Raw genomic sequence first — 23,716 nt, forward strand, 5'->3', positions numbered from 1 at the left:
CACAGCCTGCCATGGCCTCAGCCTCCTCCCCCCACCCCATGGCGCGTCTCCTGGGCTCTGCTTACGCGGCCAGCAGCAGCACCACCGATCTCCTGGGGGCAGGGCCGCTGTCTGGAGCTAGGTATAACATGAGTGAGGCCAGGAACTTTGTTAGTTCCCTGTGTGCCCCCTTCAATCTATCACCATATAATTACCCAATTCACTCAGCTCAGAGCCCTTGTGCTCCTAGAGCATCCTCTGCAGCCTGGGAACTCCCTCTGCGTTCCCAGCTCCCTTTTATCTCCATGAATGCTCTGGGGCCTGGGATTAGAGTCGGACTTACTCCAGCTGCAGCCCCCTTGCCGGGAGATGAGCAGCGGTGACGGCTGCTCCTGGGAAGAAAGGTCTGAGGCAAAGCAGCCGCTTAAGAGGGAAATTCCTCTGCTCTGGGGAGGCATCAGGAGCCAGGAAAAGCCATAAATTCACAGGGGCCCAGGAGGGTCTGGTTATCTCTGCCTGTAGAGCTGGCAGGAGGGTAACAGGACCCCATAGGACTGGGATAGGGCAGCAAGGGGGCGAGGGAGGGGAGTAACTTGGCAAGAGCTGATGGAGCAGCAGGAGCCTAAGTGAAAACTGGGCTAAGAGGCCCCCCCTTCCTCTCCGAGCTTTCCAGTCACAGTGCGCTGCAAATCCTTCTGTGGAGGCGGATAAGAAGGGGCCGATTCTTGGTGGGGGTAGGGTGGGATCATGCCCTGCCCCAAACCTAGCGATGGGAGAATTCTGACCAGTCCGACACAGGGAAGCACCTGGAACCTTTCGCTTTCTTGAACTTCTTCCCCTGGCTCAGGCTTTAGGGCCGCTGACACGGCTCCCATGACTCGGAGCTGCGGGGAAAACCTAGCTTCCCGAGCCGCCTCAGCGATGGTCCAGGAAAGGGGATTTGATTCTGGGCAAAGTTCAGGCCAGTGTCTCATCTATTCAAGCCCATCTACCCCACTCTCCCTACACTTGACCAGATCTCTAGCGTGCTGCGGGACAGGATATGGGTTTCTCCATCTTTGTAACTAATTCCAGGGCTGGCAGAGCTTGGACAGGGTCACTCCCTGACCCAAGAAGGCTTCCCGCCAGCACCAAAGCATTTTTTCCTTCCCTGAAGATGCTGTAGCCACCCCACCCTACCTCAGCTCAGGACCTACACAGCACTGGGGCTGGGCGATTCCATAGAGAGCAGCACTCTCCTGAGTCAGTGCTGACCCCCGTACATCGCTAGGGGGTGCCAATCTGCAGGAGATGGTGTGGTGCCTCAGCTGGGGTTGCTCCCCCCTCCAAATCAGTGCTGACACTCAGCATAGTGCAGAGGGGTGCTCTGGAGAGGTGCCATTTTCCAGCTCAGACATTAAAAGCCTGGCTGTTTTGGGCTGTTAAAGGTTCCGTTGCACATTTGAGGAAGCTGCTCCCCAAGAGGCAGGCTGTTTATAACATGGGTGTGACACACAGGGGAACTGTCTGGAGACTGAACTTCCCTGGCCCTGGTCCCATAACAAGGATCAGGCTCCCAGAGGGTTATCCCTGCCAGTAGCTACTGTTATAGCATTAAGCCTGGTGTCCCTGCTACAGCCCTGTTGGGTAGTTACCTTGGCCCAGATCCACACAGGTATTTAGGCTCCTACCTTCCACCGAGACCAACGTGAGCTTGGAATACCTTTGAGGACCTGTTTCAGAGTAGCAGCCATGTTAGTCTGTATCAAGTGACACCATCATAGGACCTAATCACATCAGCCACGCCATCAGGGGCTCGTTCACCTGCACATCTACCAATGTGATATATGCCATCATGTGCCAGCAATGCCCCTCTGCCATGCAAATTGGCCAAACCGGACAGTCTCTATGCAAAAGAATAAATGGACACAAATCTGACAACAGGAATCGTAACATTCAAAAACCGGTAGGAGAACACTTCAACTTCTGTGGCCACTCAGTAAAAGATTTAAGCGTGGCGATTTTGCAACAGGAAAGCTTCAAAAACAGACTCTGAGAAACTGCTGAGCTTGAATTAATATGCAAACTAGACACAATTAACTTGGGTTTGAATAGAGACTGGGAGTGGCTGGGTCATTACACATATTGAATCTATTTCCCCATGTTAAGTATCCTCCTCACACCTTCTTGTCAACTGTCTAAATTGGCCATCTTGATTATCACTACAAAGTTTGTTTTTTTTTCTCCTGCTGATAATAGCTCATCTTAACTAATTAGCCTCTCACAGTTTGTATGGTAACTTCCAACTTTCTGTCTGCGTGTGTTCCATTCTATGTATCCGATGACGTGAGCTGTAGCTCACAAAAGCTTATGCTCTAATAAATGTTAGTCTCTAAGGTGCCACAAGTACTCCTGTTCTTTTTGAGGACCTAAGTCCTCCTGCCTCCCTTCATGCCCCACCCCAGTTCTTCACTTCCTCTCCCTTTAAAAAAAAAAAAAAAAAGTGGGTGATATAGCTGGTGTCTCCCCAGAAGTGGCTGCAGTTCAGAGGCAGGCAGGCAAGCGATCTCTGCCCTCCTGGCCTTCACAGCACTTGGGGATGGAAAGGACTCCAGCAACGATTAGTAATCAAGCAGCCCATGTGGTAATTTAGCCCTGGACATCCTCATTTGGCTTCGGCTTATCTTTGATCTGGGAGGCATCTCCGTGCACTCTTGGTGTGGGTGGGAGTTGCTAAGCTGGCACCAGAGGGCCTTTCTTGGCCACTTGTTGCAGCTGATACTCAAACTGTCCCAATCAGGTAGTGCGGATGCTGTCTGGCACCCCCGATGCTCTGCAGGTGAAGCCTTCCTGGGCAATGCAGATGAGTGGCTAACCCTGTAGGGAAGCAGGAGGATGAGGCCAGGAATCTGGCACCAGCTGCTTTCAGGAACATGATGCAGATCCCTGGGCAGAACAAAGCATGCGAGAGGCATGAAAGCCCTGCAGAGGGACCCGTTCCTCATCTCCTCAGGTTCCTGCAACAGGCGGAGTGTCCAAGAGGAGCCCAGGGCACTGTTACTCATGGAAACCCATTTTCAGTGAATCACAATGTGGAGTAGAGACTATCCCTGCCCCTCCGCCCAGCTGCTGAGCCCTGGCCAACCGACCCTGGTCTGCAGCCCTAGTTCTCCCATGAGCCCCCTACAAAGCACGCCATCTCCAGGGGCAATTGCCTCTCACCCCCCTGACTCGTGGGGAGATGCACTCCTAGCCAAACCAGCTCCCTCTGGATGGTTTCCAGCTAAGACGTGAACCAGCAGCAGTGGGGAAGGAGGCTGCATGGGGAGCTCAAGGCTGGGGGAGGATTTCCAGCAGCAGGGAGGTTTGTGTGGGGAGCACAGAAGAGGGATCAGGGAGGGCAGGAGATAGCAGGGAAATGGGTTGTATGGTAACCACAGGGAGTGTTTCTAGCAGAGGGGAGTGCAGTGGGGGGGGGGGTCACTCAGGGTTCCTGGTGACCTGGCTTTATCTGAAGCATTCCCATAGCAGAGAGAGCAAGGCTTTTCCTGCCCAGGGGAAAGTCCCAGCTGCAGAGGCCCTGGCAGTGATGGCTTCTGACTCTCAGGCAGAGTCTCCTGCCTTTTAACTGGAAATTGGAACAAAGCCTTACCCATCAGTTATTTTGGAAGCACCCTCTTTTTCCTTTCCAGGCCCAAGTACAGTCAGCCTGGAGCACCCCGTGCCCTGGAGGTCAGGACTAAGCCCAGCAGTAGAATGGCAGGGAGTGCTGCAAGGCAGGGCAGGGCTTAGTTGCATCTGCACACGCTTGGGAGACTTTTCCAGGTAGTGTCCATTCTGCCTGGTTTAGTAGGCACCAGCCTACTCTCACCTTATGCCTGTCCACCCCCCAAATAAATACATGGGCTGGATGCCTCGACCCCCTCTAGCAGGGCTATGGGGCAGAAGCTGAGGCCACCTTCCTCAGGCTCAGCCCCTGCTGCAAGCATCCCAGGGCAGCCCTTTGACGTGGCCCCTCTTTGACCCCAAGGGCAGCAAGAGGGCTTGGGCTCTCCCTTCACGGCCCAGGCCCCCCTCCCTTGTTTTGGCAGCATCCTTCGGAAGTTGTTCCTGGAAGAGGCCGGAGAGCAGCTCGCAGGGTTCGGGCTGCGGAGGCAGGAAGCTGGCTGCAGGCCCCTCGAGCTGCAGGTCACACAGCAGAGCAGAGCAGAGACAGGCCCTCTCTGCCTCATGCTTCAGCCCCATCAGTCTGTCAGCTCTGCCAAGGGCCAGGGAGGCTGCTGCTCCAGGAACATGGGGGACCGGGGGAGGGATCCTCTCTCCCCCACCAACACAAAGAAATGCCAGGCCAAGATTACAGCCCCCTCTGGGCTCTCCCCTCCCCAGGGTACCCATTGCAGCCTCACACACAAGCTCATACGCTGCAAAAAAACTAAGTTTCAACAGGACTCACCCAGCAGGGCCTGTCCCAGCCTGCAGCTGAAGCACAAATCAATCAGAATCTGCCACAAGAGACCCCCTCCTCTGATCAACTAAACCGCACCCCACAGGCCCAGAGAAACAGGAAGTCTGAGAGGGCCCTTGTCAGCCTGGGCCCCACGCTATGTTATCCATGTAAACCTTGCAGAGACAAAGCTCCATCCTGCCTAAGGCCTCTTATCTGATCAGGAACCAGCATCAACACACAGGCACTGGTCACAGTGACCTTGCCTGGTGCTCAGGCACAAGGCTTCTCTGAAGCAGCAGCTGGGCCAGGGGCTCAGCCACTGCAGAGAGCAGCCAGACCCGCCACAGAAGTTCCCACATTCTTTACAAGGCTTTTGTTTAACCAAAGGGTCTAGAGCAGCAAGTGTCTGGACACGTTCCCTTCCTGCAGCTAAACTCCTCCCCTACCACCCTTTGCTTCCCCCTCAGAGAAACCCAATGACAGCAACCTGGCCCCTTTTCTGCACCTAACCAGGCTCAGCTGCACCTTGTTGGCTCAGCTCAGGGCCATTCCCAGCAGGACCTCACCCGAGGTTTAACCCCCAAGCCTCCACGTTGCAGCTGGGTTCAGCCTCCCCCCAGGAGTGCCTCTGGGAGGGGTGTGTCAGAGCTGGGCACTGATTGGCGTGGGCTCTGTGTCTCTTGGGCTCCTCCAGGTGGCTCAGCCGGCTGGCACAAAAGGGAGGATGGCCCAGTGGGGAAAGGCCCAGCATCCTTCTGTCTGTGCAGCACAGAATGGTGCACATCCTGCCCCCGGCACCCTCCACTCAGGTCCTGCCCCTCTTTTCATTGATGCTGCTCATCCCATTCAGGGAAGGAGTCACAGGCATTGGGCAGCCAAGTCAGTAGGGGAAGGAGCTGCCACCAAAAACAGACGCATGAAAAGTCGCCACCTCCCCTCACCCTGACGGGTTTCCTGCTCGGCACAGGCTGGCCCGGCTCGGTGGCTGGCACCGCATGTGGCCTCCCTTGGCCAAGCATCCGGGAAAGGAGCGAGAACTCGTCTCCCCTTAACACATTCCAGGGCCTCAGCGGAGCCAGGGCTGCTAGCACACAGGGCACTGTGCAGCTTTTTCCTCCCCACTGAAACAATGGAGCACGGGACTCAGCGTCTGGCCAAGGAGCACTGTGCCCTGATTGAAGGATTGCCAGGGACGGTGCTTCCTAGAGACACTGAGACAGGGGAGAGACAAAGGCACAAGAAAACAACTCGTGGAAACAAAAGGTGGCCAAGAAAACTGCCACAGGTGGGGCAGGGAGCTTGAGCCAATGGGCAGGGAGCATCCAGATGGCAGCTTCTGCTCTGCCTGGCGCTGAGGGGAGGGCTGTGGACCTGTTCTCACTGGCTCCATGAAACCTCACCCCCAGACCTAGTTGAGGGAGGGAGGGAGGAAGCAGCTTCCTGGGCTGCTTGAATCAAGATGGAGCGCAGTCTACAGGGACCAGCGCAGCATGAAAGGGGAGGGCCGGTCCTGAGCTGCACTGGGCCACCTACACCATTTCAGGAGAAGGTGTCAGACTCCAGCACCCCTTGCAGGGTGGGTCCTCAGGAACCAGCTACTGTAGCAACCTCCTGCCGGGCGCCAGGGAAGATCTAATCAGGCCCTCATTGTCAGCTCTCTAGCAAACTGTTTAGCTGATAAAACCAAGCAGATTGTTGGAGGGTTAACAAGCAGCGACCAGGCATCTCTCCAGAGCCCTTCACACAGGGCCTACTAATAAGGAATGGATTCTGTGACATAGAAATGAGGGTTTCCCCAAATCCATGCAGGCACCAGCAATGCTTTAAGGCTGCTAGGTAGATGCTGCCAGGGCAGAACGAAGCAGCAGCCATCCTGCTCCCTGTGAGCACTCAGCATCTGTATCAAACATGAGTGCCAGGCACCTGATCCAGCCAAGCCCGGTGCTCAGGCTAAGTCTGCTCTGAAGCTGTGGCAGGGCCCTGTATTACAGCACTAATGTTAGCTGCTTTAGGTCTGACAGCCCGGTTCTTCCCAAAGCCTTCTGGGACCCTTAACTTCCACCAGGGCCTCAGAGCAGATGGGTAGAAGTGACTCCGGTCTACCACCCCCCTAGAAAGGCAGCCCCTGTGTTACTGCTCTGGGCTACTTAGGTTAAGCCTGCCTCTGGCTGTTGAAATTGAACCCCGAAGCCTAGAAGTTGGAGCGAGCACTGCCCAGCCACCCACACAGACATTGCTACTAGCCTTACGCACCCCACCTTCTTAGGCCGTCTCCTCCTCACTTACAAACACTGTCCTTCCCCCTTCCCTGTGGTCTTTCCTTCTGCCCCCTGGTTAGATGCCATTTCACCAAAGTCAGCACAGCTAGATAGCAGCTCCAATCTCCATTTCCCACTGAGGTCTGATATCCAGCTTGCCATGGGAATGTTTTCCCTATTTCTGCCTTGTCAAGTCATCTTCCTCACACCACGTTGGAGGGACCAGGAACCGGTATGCACGCAAAAGGCATGGGCATGTGTGGAGTGTCTGCCTGACCGGCCGTGCACCCACCCGCTCGTTTACAGTGTTCCAGCAGGAAACAGAAACTCGTCAATAAATCAGATAAATTCTGCCACCGTGCGAATAACCCCAGCAGCTCGCGGTGGAACTGGAGCTGGTCTAAGCAGACAGTGGGAGAACAGGCAGCAAAGGGACTTGCTCTTTCGTTCAGCCGTGTACGCAAGCGGAGGAGGTTACCCCTGACTAGTGACAAACCAAGCTGGAGCACTCTGCATCCCATCATGGACTGTCCCTCTCATGCCTTTCCTAGCAGGCCCAGATCCCCACGTCTCTTGAGCCATTGGAAAGGAGTAGCTGGGCTGAGAGGTCACAGCACCTATTTAGTGCTGCCCATCAGGGCTTCCTATCAGAGACAGGAGCGGTTGGCTCATGACTGGGATAGTGGGGGGGCTGGCCCGTAAAAAAACTTCCAGGCATTGGGGAGCAGCTGGCTTAGTGCTTCTTAGAGATTATTAGAATCATAGACTATCAGGATTGGAAGGAACCTCAGGAGGTCATCTAGTCCAACCCCCTGCTCAAAGCAGGACCAATCCCCAATTTTTGCCCCAGATCCCTAAATGGCCCCCTCAAGGATTGAACTCACAACCCTGGGTTTAGCAGGCCAATGCTCAAACCACTGAGCTCACAGAGATCAAAGGAGAGGGTGCAACTTTCAGGGACATGGGACCACACTGAACAGGACACAGACAGGCCCTGGCTGGTACCATAGTGAAGCACAAGCTGTACTTCTCAGTCCCAGAGCCAGGCAGTGCCTGTGTGCTCACTGAGGGTTGGGTATTCAGTTCTAGCTCCTAAGGCCCTTGATTCTTTTGCACATAAGGAACCACCCCATCCAGCTCTGAGTTCCAGTTCACCCCAGGAAAGGCTGCCCCCAGCTCCGAGGCCCGACCTGCCACGGGAAAGGCTGCCTGGCTGGGAAGAGCTGGCGGTTTGTTTTTGAAAGAGTTGTTTTCTTTCCGGTTTGAATGAATCCAGGTTGGAGGGCTGAGCGGGATCCGGGCCCCAACGCCTCTGCTCAGGGGCAGCTCATTTCCTCATCATAAAATAACAAACCTGAGATGTGTGGCTGCAGAGCCCCGGCCCAGAGAGGGTCAAGGGTCAGAGGGGTCACTGCGCACACAGCTCTCTAATTCCTCTTCTCATTCACACCCTGCAGATCCGTCAGCAGCACAGAGCTATAAACAGGGCCTGTGGAATCCCTGGCCTCAGGGAGTCTGAGTGGGGAAACAGTCCACCCATTCTCTGTCCCAGCAGGGCTAGAGCCCGAGGACTTTCACCACTGAGGCTAATGTTTGCATGCCCATGTGCATGTCTGCATGTGTATGCATTCATTTGAGCACACGTGTATGTGGATGCTGACCTGTAAACCAGGAGAATGGCAGCAATCAAATACCCAAAAGGGCCAAATTGTTGCCATCAGCCGAGTGCCAGCAGCCGTGTGCCATCCGCGCTCTGCCAAGGCATTGCGCTGAGAAGAACAACCAACCCCCTCCTCTCGGTCAGATTTCTCTGGTGCCCTTAGCCATGCAACCCTTTCCCAGGCCACCAAGTGTGGGCAGCGACGTAGTGACTAGGCCAGGGCCCCGTGTGAAACCCAAGAATGGGCTGGTGTGGGCTGTTTATTTATCTGTGTTAACGACCACGTGGTGCCCATCATCACACTGCCCAGGCATCGCGCAACTCATTGAGATCAAGCAAAGAAATATTTATTTGTGACATCCCAGCCTTCTCCTCCTGACCCCCAGCAAAGCCCATAGCTCTGATCAAAGCATTCTCTGCTAGGGAGATCAGAGTGCACACTTGGGGAGCTCCCCGGCCCAGCTGCTGCTCTGGTCCCTGCCAAGTTCTCCTCTCATGGCCCCTTGTTTCTTCTTTGGCTCCATGGCTCCTCCTCTGCCCACGAAGCTAAACCCCAAAAACCTTCATCTGAGTTGGGCACGTGCCTTGGACTAGCAGGATTCAGAGTCCCCATCCAGACTGTGATCTCAGGAGATGCTCAAGGGGGATGCTGCCAACAGGCCTGGCTAACCCATGTCCGGCAGTGCCAGGCTCTGCGATGGTTTCCTCAGCATGGTGCCTTCTCTCAGTGCATGGGCCATTCCCTCCTGGAGTCTCAAAGAGCCTCACCCGTAGGCAGGAGTGGGACTGCTGCACACTTGACCTGATGACAGGCAATATACTCTATGGCCGAAGGTTAGAAGACAGTAGAGGTCAGACTGATGGGAGGTGATGCACCCCACCAAATACCTGCCTGGGACAGGGCATCGTGCCATGGCTTGAATCCCCTGTTCGGCTTTTTAGTCCCCTTCTGATGCGGGGCAGGTTGTCACAGATGTGGCCATCTTTCTTTGGCCAATGGCTTCCATCTGATGTCTTCTGGGGTCCACTCTAGAGAGACGAGATCCCCACCTGGGCCAGCTCCCTCTCCATGCTCCAGTGCAGGGGCAGCAGTGTGCAGAAGGGCTCTGTGGGGCACTGGTCAGAGTCTGAGATCCACTGGCCTAGGACGATGCCGAGATGTTAATGGAAATTCTTTGATCGCTTGCGGAAGCACTATCCTAACTCCCCTTTGTATTCTGGACAACAGACTGGAAACTCAGTGACCGTCATTCTCCATCCCTCCTCTGCCCCCACTCTCCGCTCCCTGAGGCACGGATGGGAAATGGAGTGTGTTTCCCTTTAAGAGGCTGGCTCTGGAGTAGTGAGGATTGTCCTGCTGCTGTTTCCTTTTAGCCCATGCAAGAGCCCTAAACACATTTCACTTCAGCCCTCCAGCTTGACTCAGGCGGGGAAACCCAGGAGCTCCTCAACTTTCCCGAGGACACTGACCGGCTCCCACGTGTAAGTAGGGGATGACTGAAGACCCCAGAGCTTTTCTGCACAGGGGATGGGGTGGGAGAGCAGGAATCCTGCTTTCTGTGCCCCTTTCCAGTGGGACTGAGCGTGGATCCGCTGGTGGGGACATTGGAAAGAGTAGGGGGCTGCCCAGGAAGTTAGTGGGGGACTGCAGGAACCCTGTTAACTGCACGGAATCTGCCTGCTAACCAAGCCCAGAGTTGGGAGACCCCTTGGGAGTGAGGCTGGTGCTGGAGGTTCTGCTGGGACAGGACAGAGAGCACAGGCGTGATCGCCTGGGGCTTAAAACCAACCTATGATCTGTCTCAAAGGGTGACTCTTGGGGTAAGGGAATCCCTGGATACAGGGCAAGGGGCTAGCGAATGCTTTGCTGTGCCAGCGGTGAGGCTCTGATAGTACCAGCCCTTGGCACTCGGAACGGGGTCCTTCGGGGCAACTGGATCCCAGGTGCATTACAGAGCAAAGTACTGGCTACAAATGGAAAGACAAATAGCTGGGGGCGAGAGGAAGGAAGTGGCAGAGGCGGAAGGGGGGTGAGGGCTGGTGTGGGTCGAAATGAAACACAAGAGCCAGATAAAGGGAGCCCAAGCTTCAAATGCAGAATCCCGGGAGGCTCAGCTCGGCACGTGGGTTCGTATGTACCTGGACTTCCCATGCTGGAAGGATGGTCCTGGTGGATCTCTGGTTGACCTGGTTTCAGAGGTGTGTAAATGACAATAGTAGCTAGTGGACTATAGAGCAGTGGGTCTCTGCCTGTGGCCCGCTCCATCCTTTGAGGATCTCAGGCCAGTATCTCCCTCCAGATAGGGAAACTGAGGTAGGGTAGGGGAAGTGTCACCCAGGGAGACCGTGTCAGAGGTGCAAATAGAACCCAGGAGTCCTCACTCACTGCCCTGAACTCTGGCCACAAGCTGCCTTGCTCCCAGCTGGCTGGGTGTGAGGCTCCTATACTAGGACTAGAACCCCTGTACCCTGGGGCACCGGTCCAGGCAGTTTCCTGGGCTGGTGCAGCAGGGAGCTGACTGTGTGGCTCTGGCATGCATCACTCTGAAGGGAAAGAGCTGCATACCTTCGCGCTGCCCGGTCTCTGCACGCTCCCTGCTCTCACATCCCCCAGACGGATGGATGGTGGCGGTTTCAAAGGAGCTTGTAAACCCTGTCTAAACAGGGGGCACCGATGTCAAATTCCTTCCAGGGACCGACTCCAGTAGCAGACTGCAGAGCTGATGAGTATAGGGCACCCTCTGCAGGCTCTAAGGGAGCTTGCAGCCAGCCAAATATTTCTGGAAGATATGCTCCAGTTCAAACCAGGAATTATTTGGGGGAACTGCTATGGCCTATGGTATGCGGGCAGGCAGACTACATGATTACAGTGATCCCTGCTGGCCTGAGAATCTATAAATTTCTGGGAACTGCACCTAGTCGGTCTTGAGCTGGCTCCACTTGATTTGGTTCTCCATGGCCTATGAAGCCTTAAGAAGTGTCTGCTCATAATGCCGGAGGGTCTGAGGAGCTTCCCCTAAAGAGATCTGGGATTTGCAAAACAATTGTTCTCTTCCCTAGTTCAGCTCTAATGTCTCCCACTTGCCGTATGTTAAAGAGGCACCTGCTGAACGCGACAAACCCGGTCAGTTCTTGTCCTAGTGATAACATGGCTTAGTCCTAGATGTAAGAGCGGGAGAGTCCCCTGCCAAGGATAGCCTTGGGGCAGGTTTGCTCCTGAGAGGGTGCTCGGCAGGGTTCTGTCCAATGGCGTTAAAGGACCAAGAGAGGGAAGGAAGCTCCCTGGAGAGCTGGGTGAGGAATGGGTTTTGGGGGGTCCCTGGCAATTCCAAAAATGAGAATGAAAACAATGGTTCCGGGGCAGCTGAAATTGGAGGTCCAGTTCCAACCATATTCATGGGGCTGCGACTGGTTTTAAATGACACGGAAGGAAGTTTCAAAACAAAAAGTCATTTTGATCTGAAAAATCCAAACGTTTCCGCTTTTTCAAAACTTTCCCATGTTTCTGACGCAGTTTTGACACAAATTTGCAAAATGTTTCAGTGTCGCTGAATCTGCTGTTTTCGATGGAAAATAGTTCCAGCCAAACAGTTTTGCCCAGCACTAACTCCAGGTTCTTCCCTCAGATTTTCAACTAGGAGGTCGCACATCCCAGGGCTCTTTGGAGTCCTCCATTCCCCTCACAAGTCCCCTATTTGCCACCCTCTCATCCCCTTCTATTTCAGAGACTCTGTACGACCCTCCTCACCCCCTCCTTCATGCTAGGAATGCTGTGTGCCCCTTTTCACCATACCAGCATCCTCCAATCTCCCCACTATGCCAGGGCTCTGTGTGCCCCCTCATTGTTGTGTGTATTACTATAGCATTTAGGATTCCCCATCGTGGACCCATTGTGCAAGGTGCTGTACAAACACAGACCAAGAAGAAAACAGTCCCTGCCCCTTCCCTCCTACATGCCAGGGATTCCATGTGCTTCCAATCCTCCCCTCCCCCATGCCAGGATTCTCCATTCTCCCCCCATGTCCCCTCCCCCAGACCACTGTCTCCCATTTCCCCCTCCCCTACATGCCATGGGCTCTGGGTGTCCTCTCATTCCTCCCCCACCCCATGCCTCCTATTCCTCATTTCACCACCGTGGCAGAGGCTCTGTGTGCCCACCCTTTCCCCACTCTGCCACATGCCATAGGGTCTTTGTGCTCCCCATCCTGGGGTCCCCCATTCTCCCCCACAAGCCCTGGGCTCTGTATGCAGCACTCAAAAGTTATCACATTACACACAGAGAAATGCCACCAGGAGTAGCGTAAGGCCTTGCAAACTCGGTCCCTGACAAAAGCTGCCCAGAGGGCGAGAACGTCCATGGACTCTCTGAAACACCTGTTGTCTCATCCTGCCCTCACGTGCTTTCCCTGGAAAGCTCAGCGAGTGGCGAGCAGGGGATTGTTTAGGGGAGGAAATAGGGGTTTGCAATGCTGCTTCTGTGGCTATTCTCCAGACGGGTACTGGAGTCCTCGGAAGGGCTCAGCAGCCTGGTGCAGAGATGTAATTGGATTCTAAGTGTACCGTCAGAGAGGTTAAAGCTCACGTTGGCATTTAGCAAACTGGCTGTGTTTTGGTGCCGGCGGCTGTGTGAGGAGTGGGGTGGGAGCGCTGTGTGGGGAGCCCCTACAGCAGGCATAAGGCTGCCAGGCATCCAGTTTTCGACCAGAATGCCGAGTCGAAAAGGGACCGTGGTGGCTCCGGTCAGCACCATCGACTGAGCTGTTAAAAGTTGGTGGTGCTGAGGGGCTAAGGCAGGCTAGTCCCTAGCTGTCCTGGCTCCAAGCTGTGCCCTGGAAGCAGCCAGTAGGTCCAGCTCCTAGGCGAGGGGCCAGGAGGCTCCAAGCGCTGCCCCTGTCCCGAGCACTGGCTCCGCACTCCCATTGGCCGGGAACCAGGGCCAACGGGAGCGGTGCCTGCAGGTGAGAGCAGCATGCAGAGCCTCCTGCATGCCCCCGCACCACCACCACCTAGGAGCCGGACCTGCTGGCCGCTTCCGGGACGTAGCGTGGAGCCAGGACAGCTAGGGACTAGTCTGCTGTAGCCCTGCGGTACTGCTGACCGGGAGCCACCCGAGGTAAGCCTGCGCCCCAACCTCGAGCCCCAACCCCCACCCTGAACCCCTCATCCCTGGCCCCACCCCAGAGCCCGCACCCCCAGCCAGAGCCCTCACCCCCAGCTGGAACCCAGAGCCCCCTGCTGCACCCTGAACCCCTCATTTGTGGCCCCACCCAGAGCCCACACCCTCAGTTAGAGCCCTCACCCTCACCCCAACCCCCTGACCCAGCCCAGTGAAAGTGAATGAGGGTGGGGAAGAGCGAGCCACTGAGGGAATGGGAATGTAGTGAGTGGGGGTGTGGCCTCAGGAAGAGGCAGGGCTAAGGTGTTGGGTTTTGTGGGAGTAGAAAGTTGGCAACCCTAAGCAGGCACTGTGGGGGATGGCAGTAGGCGCTCAGGCTGTGAAATATGCCCCTGCTATACTCGGCCTAGCCTCTCCCAGCAGGCTATACTTTAAACGGTAGGGGAGTATTTTCAAACGGAGCATGCTCAGGCAGTTGCCTGTACGGGGTGTGTGCACTAGCTCAGTGTGTGCAAATGACAAAACATACGTGCCCCAAGCCCAGCGGTGAGTGCAAACTCACTTTTGCACATGTAAATTCTATCCCGTGCATGTGCACGGGCGAGCACGCGAGAACTGCACACAGAGCGACTCGCTTGTGCGAAGCCGCAGGTGGGCTAGCAGCAGCTGGGCCGAGGGGGAGACAGCCCCCTGGGCATTGCCACAGCCTCCTCGCTCTCTTGGGCAGGCAGGCGTTCCTCCGCCCCCCGGGAGCGATGCTGCTGCTATCCCTGGTTGTGACGCTTCTGCAGCTGGGCCGAGGCAGCTGTGGGCTCCCCTTCTACAACGGCTTCTACTACGACCACGTCATGAACGACAAGGGCAACGGCAATGGCAACGGCGAAGGTGCGTGTGGTGGGGAGGGCAGGGTCGACCTGGAGAGGGGCTGGCCCTTAGTACCAGCCGCTAGGAGTGCATGGTCCAGAGAGGCTACTGCTCGTGTTTATGGGCCGGGAATCCTGGTGCAGGCCGGGCAGGCATCGATCACCCACTGCCCTTCCCCGTTCCTGAGGCAGTAGGCACGTGGGGTGTGAAAGATCGGAGTGTTGCCTGGAGGTGTAGATCGGGGTGGGAGCTGTTGAGGAGGCTGGGGCAGTCAAGGGGCAGAGGATGTGGGTGTGAGTCGAGGGTCTTTGCCTCCTAACTTCGGGTGGGTAATTCAGAGGGAGAGAATGACAGTTGCCAGGCTCACACCAGGCATGTTGGGGCTCTTTCACCCCACAGCCAACTGATAACATCCCCCTCCCATAAAGCTCCCCTCCGCCGGGTGGAACGTAGGGGAGTTTTCCCCCGTCGCCTTACCTGCAAATCTCCCCTTGCCCTCCTCTGCCCTGCCAGGATGCCAGGACTGCGTCCCCTTGGCTCTCGCTCCAGTTGGAAGATCCCTGGGGGAGTAGAATGGAACTGATTTGAACCTGGTCTGATGGGGTCCTCTGCCCCGTTCATCCGTCTCACTCCCCCCTCTTCCCCGGTCTTCTCCTCTTGTGCAGTCACAGAATTAGAGATAGCAGAGGTGGAGCAGCTGAGGAGCTGCCATCCGGTCGGGTCCACCCTCTTGCCCATCAGGCTGGGGCTCGATTGGGCCCTGCAGCCTCTTCCCTGGAGATTCGTCTCCTCCAGTTGCAAGCGGCCCCAGCAACTCGCATCCCTTCCCTTCTGAGATGACGGCTCAGCCTAACGGGCGTTTGCTGTCCGAAAGGGCTTCCTGAAATGCGGGCCAAATATCCCATCCGAGGCTCCAGATCTACCCTCTTGTTCCACCCTGAACAACCCTTCTCCCTCCCAGGGGACCCTCAGGTTCGCACACTTGTGCGGCTGGTGGGGACTGGGCTCAAATAGATGCTGCCCCACAGGGAAGTTGCCCTCTGCTGGGCACTGGGTTCCCTCCAACCCCAGCAGCATCTGATGCCACCTGCCTCCCTTCCTCTCCAACATTCATGCAGGAGCGGCGGGAGGGGGCATGGGATGCCACAGGAGGAAGTGATGATGAACGGCGGGGGTGGGGAGGGTGAGCGAGTGGAGGAGGAGGGGGTAGATAGTGTGAGGGAAGGGGCAGAGTACAAGGGGGGGTGGGAACAATAGTGCAGGAGGTGAGGCTCACAGGGCCAGATTGGTATCAGTCAATGGTGTGGTGAGTTGCAGGAGTTACTGTGCTCAGAGCAGGGCAGATTGCTCCCTCCCCCCTTCCCTGTCACAGACCCTCCCGTCCCTATACACGCCTAGCTCTTCCCAGGTCCCTATACACCCTGCTGGAGGGTGCTTGGCCGCCCTGCTGGACCGTAACTGCCCTAGAACCCCTTAGTGGGGATGCCTGTGGGGTAGGCTGCCCCTTCCCTTGTAGCATATGTGGGGAATCCACTCCCCCGTGGGCCGCAGAAGCGCCCTGAGCTGGAGGGACGGGGTCCCCTGGCAGTACTCATTCCCCCTGTGGCCCCTCTCCCCCGCCAGTTCACTTCAATGGCGTGAAGCTGGTGGTGGAGACCCCGGAAGACGCAATCTTCACCTACCGCGGTGCCAACATCACTCTGCCCTGCCGCTACCACTACGAGCCCACGCTGCAGACGCCGCGCAAGATCCGCGTCAAGTGGTCCAAGCTGCGGGAGGACAACACCAAAGAGCGGGACGTGCTGGTGGCCATCGGGCTGAAGCACCGTAGCTTCGGCGAGTTCCGGGGCCGCGTGCACCTGCGCCAGCGGGGTGAGCAGGAGGCGTCCCTGGTGATCAGCGACCTGCGCCTGCAGGACTACGGCAAGTACCGCTGCGAGGTGATCGACGGGCTGGAGGACGAGAGCGGCATTGTGGAGCTGGAGCTGCGAGGTGAGTGGGCTGGCGTCCGGTGCTATGGTGGGAGGGGGAGAGGGGGCAGGGGAACAGATGGGGCAACTCCCCCTCACACAGAGATTTCCCTGGGGTTACTGGGGACAGTAACTGGCACCCAAGAAGCTGTCCCCTTTGAGGCTCCTGAGTGGGATCAGCGTAGGTTCTGGGTCCTTCTGCGGCTGCCCCTCGCTGGGGCACCCCCATGCCCAGCCAACACGGGGGTTGTGCGTGTGCCAGGACACAGCAGTTCAGGAAGAAGCTCTCCCACTGGGTGGGTGAGGGTGAAGGAAGGTACAAGGTACCTTCCTCATAAAAATTGCCACCGAATCCTATGGCCCTGCTCACCCAGATCGGCATCCCTGCAGTGTTATTGCCACGTGCCATCGCCTTGCACTTGCGTTACGTCAGGTTAGACTCGCAGGAGCTCCTTGGGGCAGGGAGAAAGAAGGGATGTCTTCTTATTCCTTGTTTGTACAACACCTAGCACAGCGGGGCTCTGATCTTTGACTGGGGCCCTTAGGTACAGTACTACTGCAGCAATCCAATAACACTGCACTAGGCTTCTGTGGCTCACCCTCCGTCCAGTGCAGCCGACACTCGCACTACAGGTGTATTATGCAGTGCACCTGTAACCTACAGCCACTCAGTGTGGCTCCCCCTAGTGGAGGCTGGGTGAAGGAGTCTGCTGCTGGCTTTGCGCTGACAGAGCTGGGCGTTTTACCCCAAGCAGAAGAGGCGGCTGTTTAAAGATCCAAAGGCTCCGTGGTCAAGTCCTGCTAACAGTGACCTCCAACTCCAGGGGCGCGGCGTGATGTCCAGTTGTAATGCTGCAGGACTGGGGGCCTGTCACTAAGGCATACACTAGTGTTTTTTTTAAGATGGTAGCTCTCACAGGTGGGAGGAGGGGGCATCAGACCACAGAACGCATGTGTGTCTCTCTCCCCGCCTCCCTGGCCTAATTTCTCGCTGCTGGATCTGTGCAGCGCAGGGCACACTGCACAGGGAATTGGTGCTGGAGAAAGAAACTAAGCAGGGTGTGAAACACCCCACCTGTGGCTCTGTGATCCAGACGGAAAGTCACCCCCTAGGATGTTCTCCTTCTCCATAGGCTCAGACCCCAGCTCCGCATCGCGGTCCCAGACTCACAGCCACCCAGAACGGTGGGAAATGTCCCATTTCCTGCCACCTTGTTGTGTTCCTGACCCAGTGCCACCCAGTGCAGCAGAGGGACTTGTACCAAGCCGCCTTCCAGCCATTTGGAGGACGGAGGCTTTGAGTAAGGGGCAAGTTTGCTGGCTACTGGCACCAGCCTTCAAAGCTCTCCCAACTAACTCTGAGCACGCAGAGATCATGCCTCACTCTGGCCACCAGGTGTCACCATTGACATGTGTCATTGTCCCTTTGGGCTGATGCTGCCTGTCCCTTTGGTCTTCGGACTGGCCGCTTGATTCCAATAAGACAGGGGCTGCGCTGAACTCAGATGAGATCCTGGGCCTGAAGTTTGAGGTGCTCAGGGGCCTTTCTTTCCTGGACGATCCAATGAGTGAAACCCCAGGAGAGAGGCTGTTCTCACAAGGGGCTTTGGAGACGCTTCTGGGACGTCTCTGAACCCTAGCGCGGTTTGGGGTTCGTCTGTGCCTAGGTCTTGATCCTGTGAGTTTGGAGCCATGAGCTTGGGAGGGGGCAGAGTCCTGCTGTAACACCCTCTGCTTGCTGGGAGCCCCACACTGGATGTGTTGGTGGGGATCTGTACCGTCCACCCCAGGGGTGTGTGTCAGGTTGCGGGCATAGCCAGAGGGGGCTACCCTTCACAGTGGCTCTGTGACCCAGCCATTCCCTCTCTCTTTCTCTCCAGGGGTGGTTTTCCCATACCAGCCTTACCACGGTCGCTATCGACTCAACTTCCATGAAGCCAAGAAAGCCTGCGAGGAGCAGGACGCTGTGATTGCGTCCTTCGAGCAGCTCTTCAAGTCCTGGGAGGAGGGGCTGGACTGGTGCAATGCCGGATGGCTGCTGGATGGGACAGTGCAGTACCCCATTTCCGTGCCCCGGGAGCCCTGTGGCGGCAAGCTGGCCCCCGGCATTCGGAGCTATGGCGAGCGCCACAAGAACCTGCACTACTTCGACGTTTTCTGCTTCTCCTCTGCTCTGAAAGGTGAGCCTGGCATCTGCAGGGCTCATAGTTAGGTGGGAGACCTGCTTGATGCTGCAGAGAAGGGGGGTGACCAGTAGAGGGGCGCTCTTTTTGCAGGGCACAGTGTGGTGGCAGGGGGTGCTGCCTGTTGGAAGGGACACTTCTTCGCTGAAATGTAAAACTGAGGGCCTGCGAAGACCCAGTAGAACTTCTCTAAGAGTCGGGGTGTTTGAGCCAGCCAAATTCTAACCTGAGTAATTCCATCCACCTCCCTAAATTCTCAGAACACCTTCAGTTAGATCTGGGATTCTCCTCCATTGCCCAGACTGAAATGGTAGGTAGCATTGCTGCATGCTGGTAAACTGCATCCATGCCCCATGCTAGAGGTCGCTGGGTCAAGCAATTGCTCCATTTCAGTTACAAATCGGTTTGGGATGCAAGGCTAGAGAGACTGGCAAAGTGGTGTCATTCAAATGGCTAACATGGCACCAGCCTGTGCCAGCATCAGGGGAACCACCGGTTCTGTAATACAGGGCCTGACTCTTCCTTCTGCGGACACAAAGGGGCCACAAACCCAGGAGAACCAGCACTGCGAGAACTCCCCAGGCTTTGGGGCATGCCTGGCAAAGCTGGTATGCCCAGCTGTTGATGTGTGGTGAAGTGTTTAGATCAGGGAGGGGCAAACTTTTGGGCCCGAGGGCCACATCTGGATATGGAAATTGTATGGGGTGGGGGGTCCATGAATACTCATGAAACTGGGGGTTGGAGTGTGGGAAGGGATGAGGGCTCTGGCGGGGGTGCGGGCTCTGGGGTGGGGCCAGAAATGAGGAGTTCAGCATGCAGGAGGGGGCTCTGGTATGGGGCTGGGATGCAGGTGTGTGTGTGAGGGCTCCAGGTGGGGGTGCGGGCTCTGGGGTGGGAATGAGGGGTTGGGGGTACAGGAGGGTGCTCCAGACTGGGACTGAGGGGTTCAGAGGGTGAAAGGGGAATCAGGGCTGGGGTAGGGGGTCATGGCACAGGAGGGGGTCAGGGGTGCAGGCTCCGGCAGCTCTTACCTCAAGCAGCTCCCAGAAGCCGCGGCATGTCTTCCCTCCGTCTCCTACGTGGAGGTATGGCCAGGCGGGTCTACGTGCTGCCCTGTCTGCAGGTGCCACCCCTGTAGCTCCCATTGGCTGTGGTTCCCAGCTAATGGGAGCTGCGGGGGTGGTGTTTAGGGCAGGGGCAGCGTGCAGAGACCCCTGGCTGCCCCTACGCGTAGGAGCTGGAGGGGGGACATGCCGCTGCTTCCGGGAGCCGCACGGAGCCACGTCAAGTGCAGAGCAAGCCCCCCAACCCCACTCCCTGGCTGGAGCACCGGAGCGGGGAAAGCCCTGGAACCTGCTCCCTGGCGGAAACTCAAGGGCTGGATTAAAATGTCTGAAGGGCAGGATGCGGCCCCCGGGTCGTAGTTTGCCCACCTCTGGTTTAGATGGTATCAAATCCCTTTGGCCCCTTCCCCATTCTTGTGCCAGGGAGAGCACAGCCTGTTTCTGAACTCCCTAACTTATGTGAATTCCCATTCCTAGCACCTCCTGTGGGCGAGGGGTTTTCCTGTAGGGCCGGCCATGCTCAGTGTTCCTCCGCCTCCCAGTGACCACCCCCTCTGCCTCTCCCCTCCAGGGAAAGTTTACTACCTGGCTCACCCGGAGAAGCTGACGTTGGAAGAGGCCAAGCAGGCCTGCCAGGATGACGGGGCTGAACTTGCCAAGGTGGGGCAGCTCTATGCGGCATGGAAGTTCTTCAGCCTGGATCGCTGTGATGCTGGCTGGCTGGCAGATGGCAGCATCCGCTACCCCATTGCCTTCCCCCGGCCCAACTGCGGCCCACCGGAGCCGGGGGTCAGGAGTTTCGGCTTCCCCGACAAGGGCAAGTTTGGGGTTTATTGCTACAAGCTGAACTAAGGAATGGGGAGGGGCTCCCTCTTTGCCAGTGGACACTTCCCTGCCTGGTGCTGCCTGGATTTAAAGGGTCAGGTTTCCAGGGTGTTGGGGTATTTTTTAATTTCAATTGTTATTTTTTTATTTTACATTTTTTTCACTAAAGGGAATCTTCTCTGGGTTGCTGGGCCCTGGCGTCTCGCTAATCAGCCAAGTGCCACCTCTGCATCTCTCTCGTGGCTAGGAATGGGGCACCAGATCTCCTTCCACCCAGCCAGTGGAGGGAGACTCAATGGTCTCTCAGGTTGGGGAGCTTGGTGTCTGGTACCAGGTGGCTCCATCCCTTGGTCACAGGGTCAGCGAGATAAGAAGTGACAGGTTCACGCACATCCACTTGGGCTAGACATTCATTTCCTAGCAGGGACGCATCCAGGCACTGGAGAAGCACAGCGCGTGCAACTGGGGGATAGCGAAGGCAGACGCTCTGTGGACATGCTCCAGTTTCACTGGTACCAAAGGGGAACAGCTGTCTCTAAAGCACAGACTGCTCTGCCATCCCATCCCAGCCAGCACGGAAGGCACCAAATCAACTGCAAGCCAGAACTTAACACTCTCCCCCATCCCCCAGTTAATGTGGGCGAATGATCAACCACACACAAGTGACTCACAACTCACCAACATCCTTCCCCTGCCCTCAAAGTCCTTCCCCTTCCCCTCCCAATGAAGCGCAGATGAGGTCAGAGATATTAGGCATAATTCTAAGCCTAGAGGCCCAGAGCTAACACAGCTCAGGCCTCGTGTGTCCCGGGAGACTCCCTCTCTCCCCCGCCCACCCCCCTCCAGTCCCTTCTTTCTCTGCAGGATCTGGCTGTGTTTCAACTCTCTGAGACTCCAGTCTGAGGTTGGCGGTTTCCAAGGGCACTGAAAGGTGGTACTGTGTGTGTACTGGGTGGAACTCTCCGGTTTGCCTGCCTTGTTCTCCACCGGCCCCTCTCCCAGGCACCACTTGAATCCCAGGGGCTCGGTCTTTGTGCGTTTTATTGTGAAAAGATGTATTCTCCTGGACCTCTTCAAATAAAGCTTTGGAGAAAGCCCCAGAGGTCTGAAACTGTGTCCTGGGTGGCAGGACAAATTCTGCGGCGTTCTTCCCGGCCAGCAGCGGCAGCTCTGGGGACACCACTCTGCGAAGGATTTTAGAAAGGGAATGCACTCGGGGTACTGGGCTCAAAGTGGGGCACCCAGGACTTGGAAGAACAGGAGGTGTTGGAGATAAGAACCGAAGGGCATCAGCGGAGCGGTCTATGAACAAAGCTGTATGGCTTAGCAGGACCGGGGGGCAGAGTGGGGATTAGGGCAGAACTGAGGAGCCTCCTCAGAACTGGGGGGAGAAGTAGCAGAACTGGAGCCGTGGGGAAGGCAGAGTGAAGGTTCCTCGGCAGGTTGTGGGGAAAGGCAGGAGCAGAAGAGCAGGGTGGAAGGCTGCAGATCCGGGTGGAGGCGCATCAGCAGTTGTGTATGGGGGATGGGGGGGGAGCCCTGGGCTGGAGTAGCTGTGAGGGCAGGATGGAGGGGTGTTCCCTGGGGATGAAGTGGAGGGGAAGTGCATTGTCTGCCAGTGGCCCATAACTCTCCTGGCAGCAGATCAGTGTCCGCTTTCCCAATGGTTTGGAGTTTTTAAACAAGCAGGAGATTTTCCAAACAAATTACTCAACACAGTACTGGTGCTTCCCTATATCGGTAAGTTAGGTGCCTTCCCATGCCCTTAAAATGCCATTTCTATTATGGGCTGTAGTTCCCCGGACTTACCCCAGCAACCCTCTGTCTCCTGGTGAAATGTGTCAGAGTTTGTCTCAGCTGTGAGCTCCCAAAAGTCCTGGCGCTCTGGATATGAGATCAACAGCACAGGTCTAGGAACTGGGCTTCTCGTATTTGCAGTCTCGTCAGTTGTTTCTCTAATTAGGGCTAATTAATTGCCCAGGCCAGACGGGAAATGCTGAGCATTGCTGAGCTTGACAGGCTGCTGAATCATCTTTAAAGGTTAATGGGGGAACGTCTTCATGACAGGAGATTGGTATGGCTGGGCCGGTCTCAGACACTGCAGTCAGGGGAGCGCGTGACCAGGGCCTCCCAAACAATGGCCTACTGATGATGTGCTGGTGGCTGGCAGAGAGCTGACTGGGCATGTGTCTCCGCCTTGTAGTAAAAGAAGCTAGAAGTGCATTGAATACTTTGCTACTGTTAATTTTCCATGGGAGCAGCAGCTGTGGCTCCCACAGGGGTATTTGGTATGTACCCCGGGGGGTAACCCAAGTGAGCAGAGGGGAAGCCTGCAGGATCATGAATGGGAGGAGAGGGAAGAAGAGAGGCTGGCTGATTGCATATGGGAGGAAAAGTGGGATCTGTGCAATGGCATGGGGGGGGAGTGATCTCCACTAGAGAGATGCTGTGTTGTGTTGGGGAGAGGGAAGCGATAGCTGTGACTGGCTATGCCGTGCAGCTGGGGTGGGGCTTCTTTAACTCATCTGCTGCAGCTGCTATGCCCTGAGGATGTAGGTTTTGCCCCCAGATTCCTACCTGCAGTGGTGAGTCTGGCTGAAGCTGGGGGATACCAAGACCTCGGCTGCTGCCCCCAACAAGAAGGCTGCTCCCTGCACAGTTCGCTAATAGAGAGAGGAGTTAGTACCTCCAAGAGCTCCCCCACTGCAGGGAGCAGCATGTGTGTGGAGGAGTAGTGTGATTTCCCATTGCCTGGATAAAGACAGGCCCTACTCTCCACACCTGTCCATGGAGCACTGGTCCCCAGCACTGAACTCCCTTCCCAAGCCAGAGACCCCACGGCTATAACGAGCTACAGCAGCAGATGCGGCTCCAAGGCTGGGATGGGACATTCAGGGGAGGGCTTCTGAAAGGGAGAAACCCTCTTCCCTGCTGTGCTGCATCCTAGACCTCACTGCTCTAAGCCTGATAAACGCTCCTGCTTCAGGGGAGACCAGAGAAGTTTGGAGAAGCAGCAACAACAGGAAACTTCGTCACAGTCCATTTGGGCTCAAAGGCTTATGGGATGCCCATTGCGTTCCCCCTAACAAGCACACTGCCCGGCCTGTTCAGGAAGGCACCGTTTGCTTGGGCTTTTAAGGCACATTTGTTGCTTCCACTCATATACACATTTGCCTGGGGAGGGGACCCCGGTGTGCACACTGCTCTGCCCGGCTAACACGCATCCACATGCACTCAAAGTGTTCCCACAGACAGACACCCGGGTGCCCGTGTGCTGGATGCCATCATGGCCAGCATCAGGGTACCGAACCATGGGGTGGGGGTTGGAACTTTAGAGCTAAAAGCACCAGCCTCTACAGCATGAGCTAAAG

At 56.4% G+C, this 23,716-nt stretch overlaps 1 protein-coding gene across 3 annotated transcripts; it reads left to right on the forward strand.

Moving 5' to 3' along the window:
- Positions 1–9,648: 9,648 nt before the first annotated feature.
- HAPLN3 (hyaluronan and proteoglycan link protein 3) lies at positions 9,649–21,442 on the forward strand. Of its 3 annotated transcripts, none has more exons than XM_084642191.1 (5): positions 9,649–9,805; positions 14,167–14,324; positions 15,927–16,295; positions 18,154–18,453; positions 20,092–21,442. In XM_084642191.1, exons 2-5 carry the CDS (start codon positions 14,195–14,197, stop codon positions 20,370–20,372), a joined length of 1,080 nt encoding a protein of 359 aa, XP_084498317.1. In that variant the 5' UTR covers positions 9,649–9,805; positions 14,167–14,194; the 3' UTR covers positions 20,373–21,442. The 3 variants fall into 3 exon arrangements, with proteins under 3 accessions (XP_084498317.1, XP_084498318.1, XP_084498319.1); XM_084642192.1 differs by having other exon boundaries at positions 9,679–9,805; positions 14,171–14,324; XM_084642193.1 differs by having other exon boundaries at positions 9,698–9,805; positions 14,146–14,324.
- Positions 21,443–23,716: the final 2,274 nt, after the last annotated feature.

Source organism: Lepidochelys olivacea (assembly GCF_965140295.1).
Source record: "Lepidochelys olivacea isolate rLepOli2 genome assembly, chromosome: 10".
Taxonomy (NCBI): domain Eukaryota; kingdom Metazoa; phylum Chordata; order Testudines; family Cheloniidae; genus Lepidochelys; species Lepidochelys olivacea.

Excerpts from the sequence above, each read along its gene's own strand:
- HAPLN3 (XM_084642191.1), top strand. The coding sequence starts at position 14,195 with ATGCTGCTGCTATCCCTGGTTGTGACGCTTCTGCAGCTGGGCCGAGGC. Across the intron at positions 14,325-15,926 it reads CGGCAATGGCAACGGCGAAG|TTCACTTCAATGGCGTGAAG; the intron begins GTGCGTGTGGTG and ends CTCCCCCGCCAG. Across the intron at positions 16,296-18,153 it reads TGTGGAGCTGGAGCTGCGAG|GGGTGGTTTTCCCATACCAG; the intron begins GTGAGTGGGCTG and ends CTTTCTCTCCAG.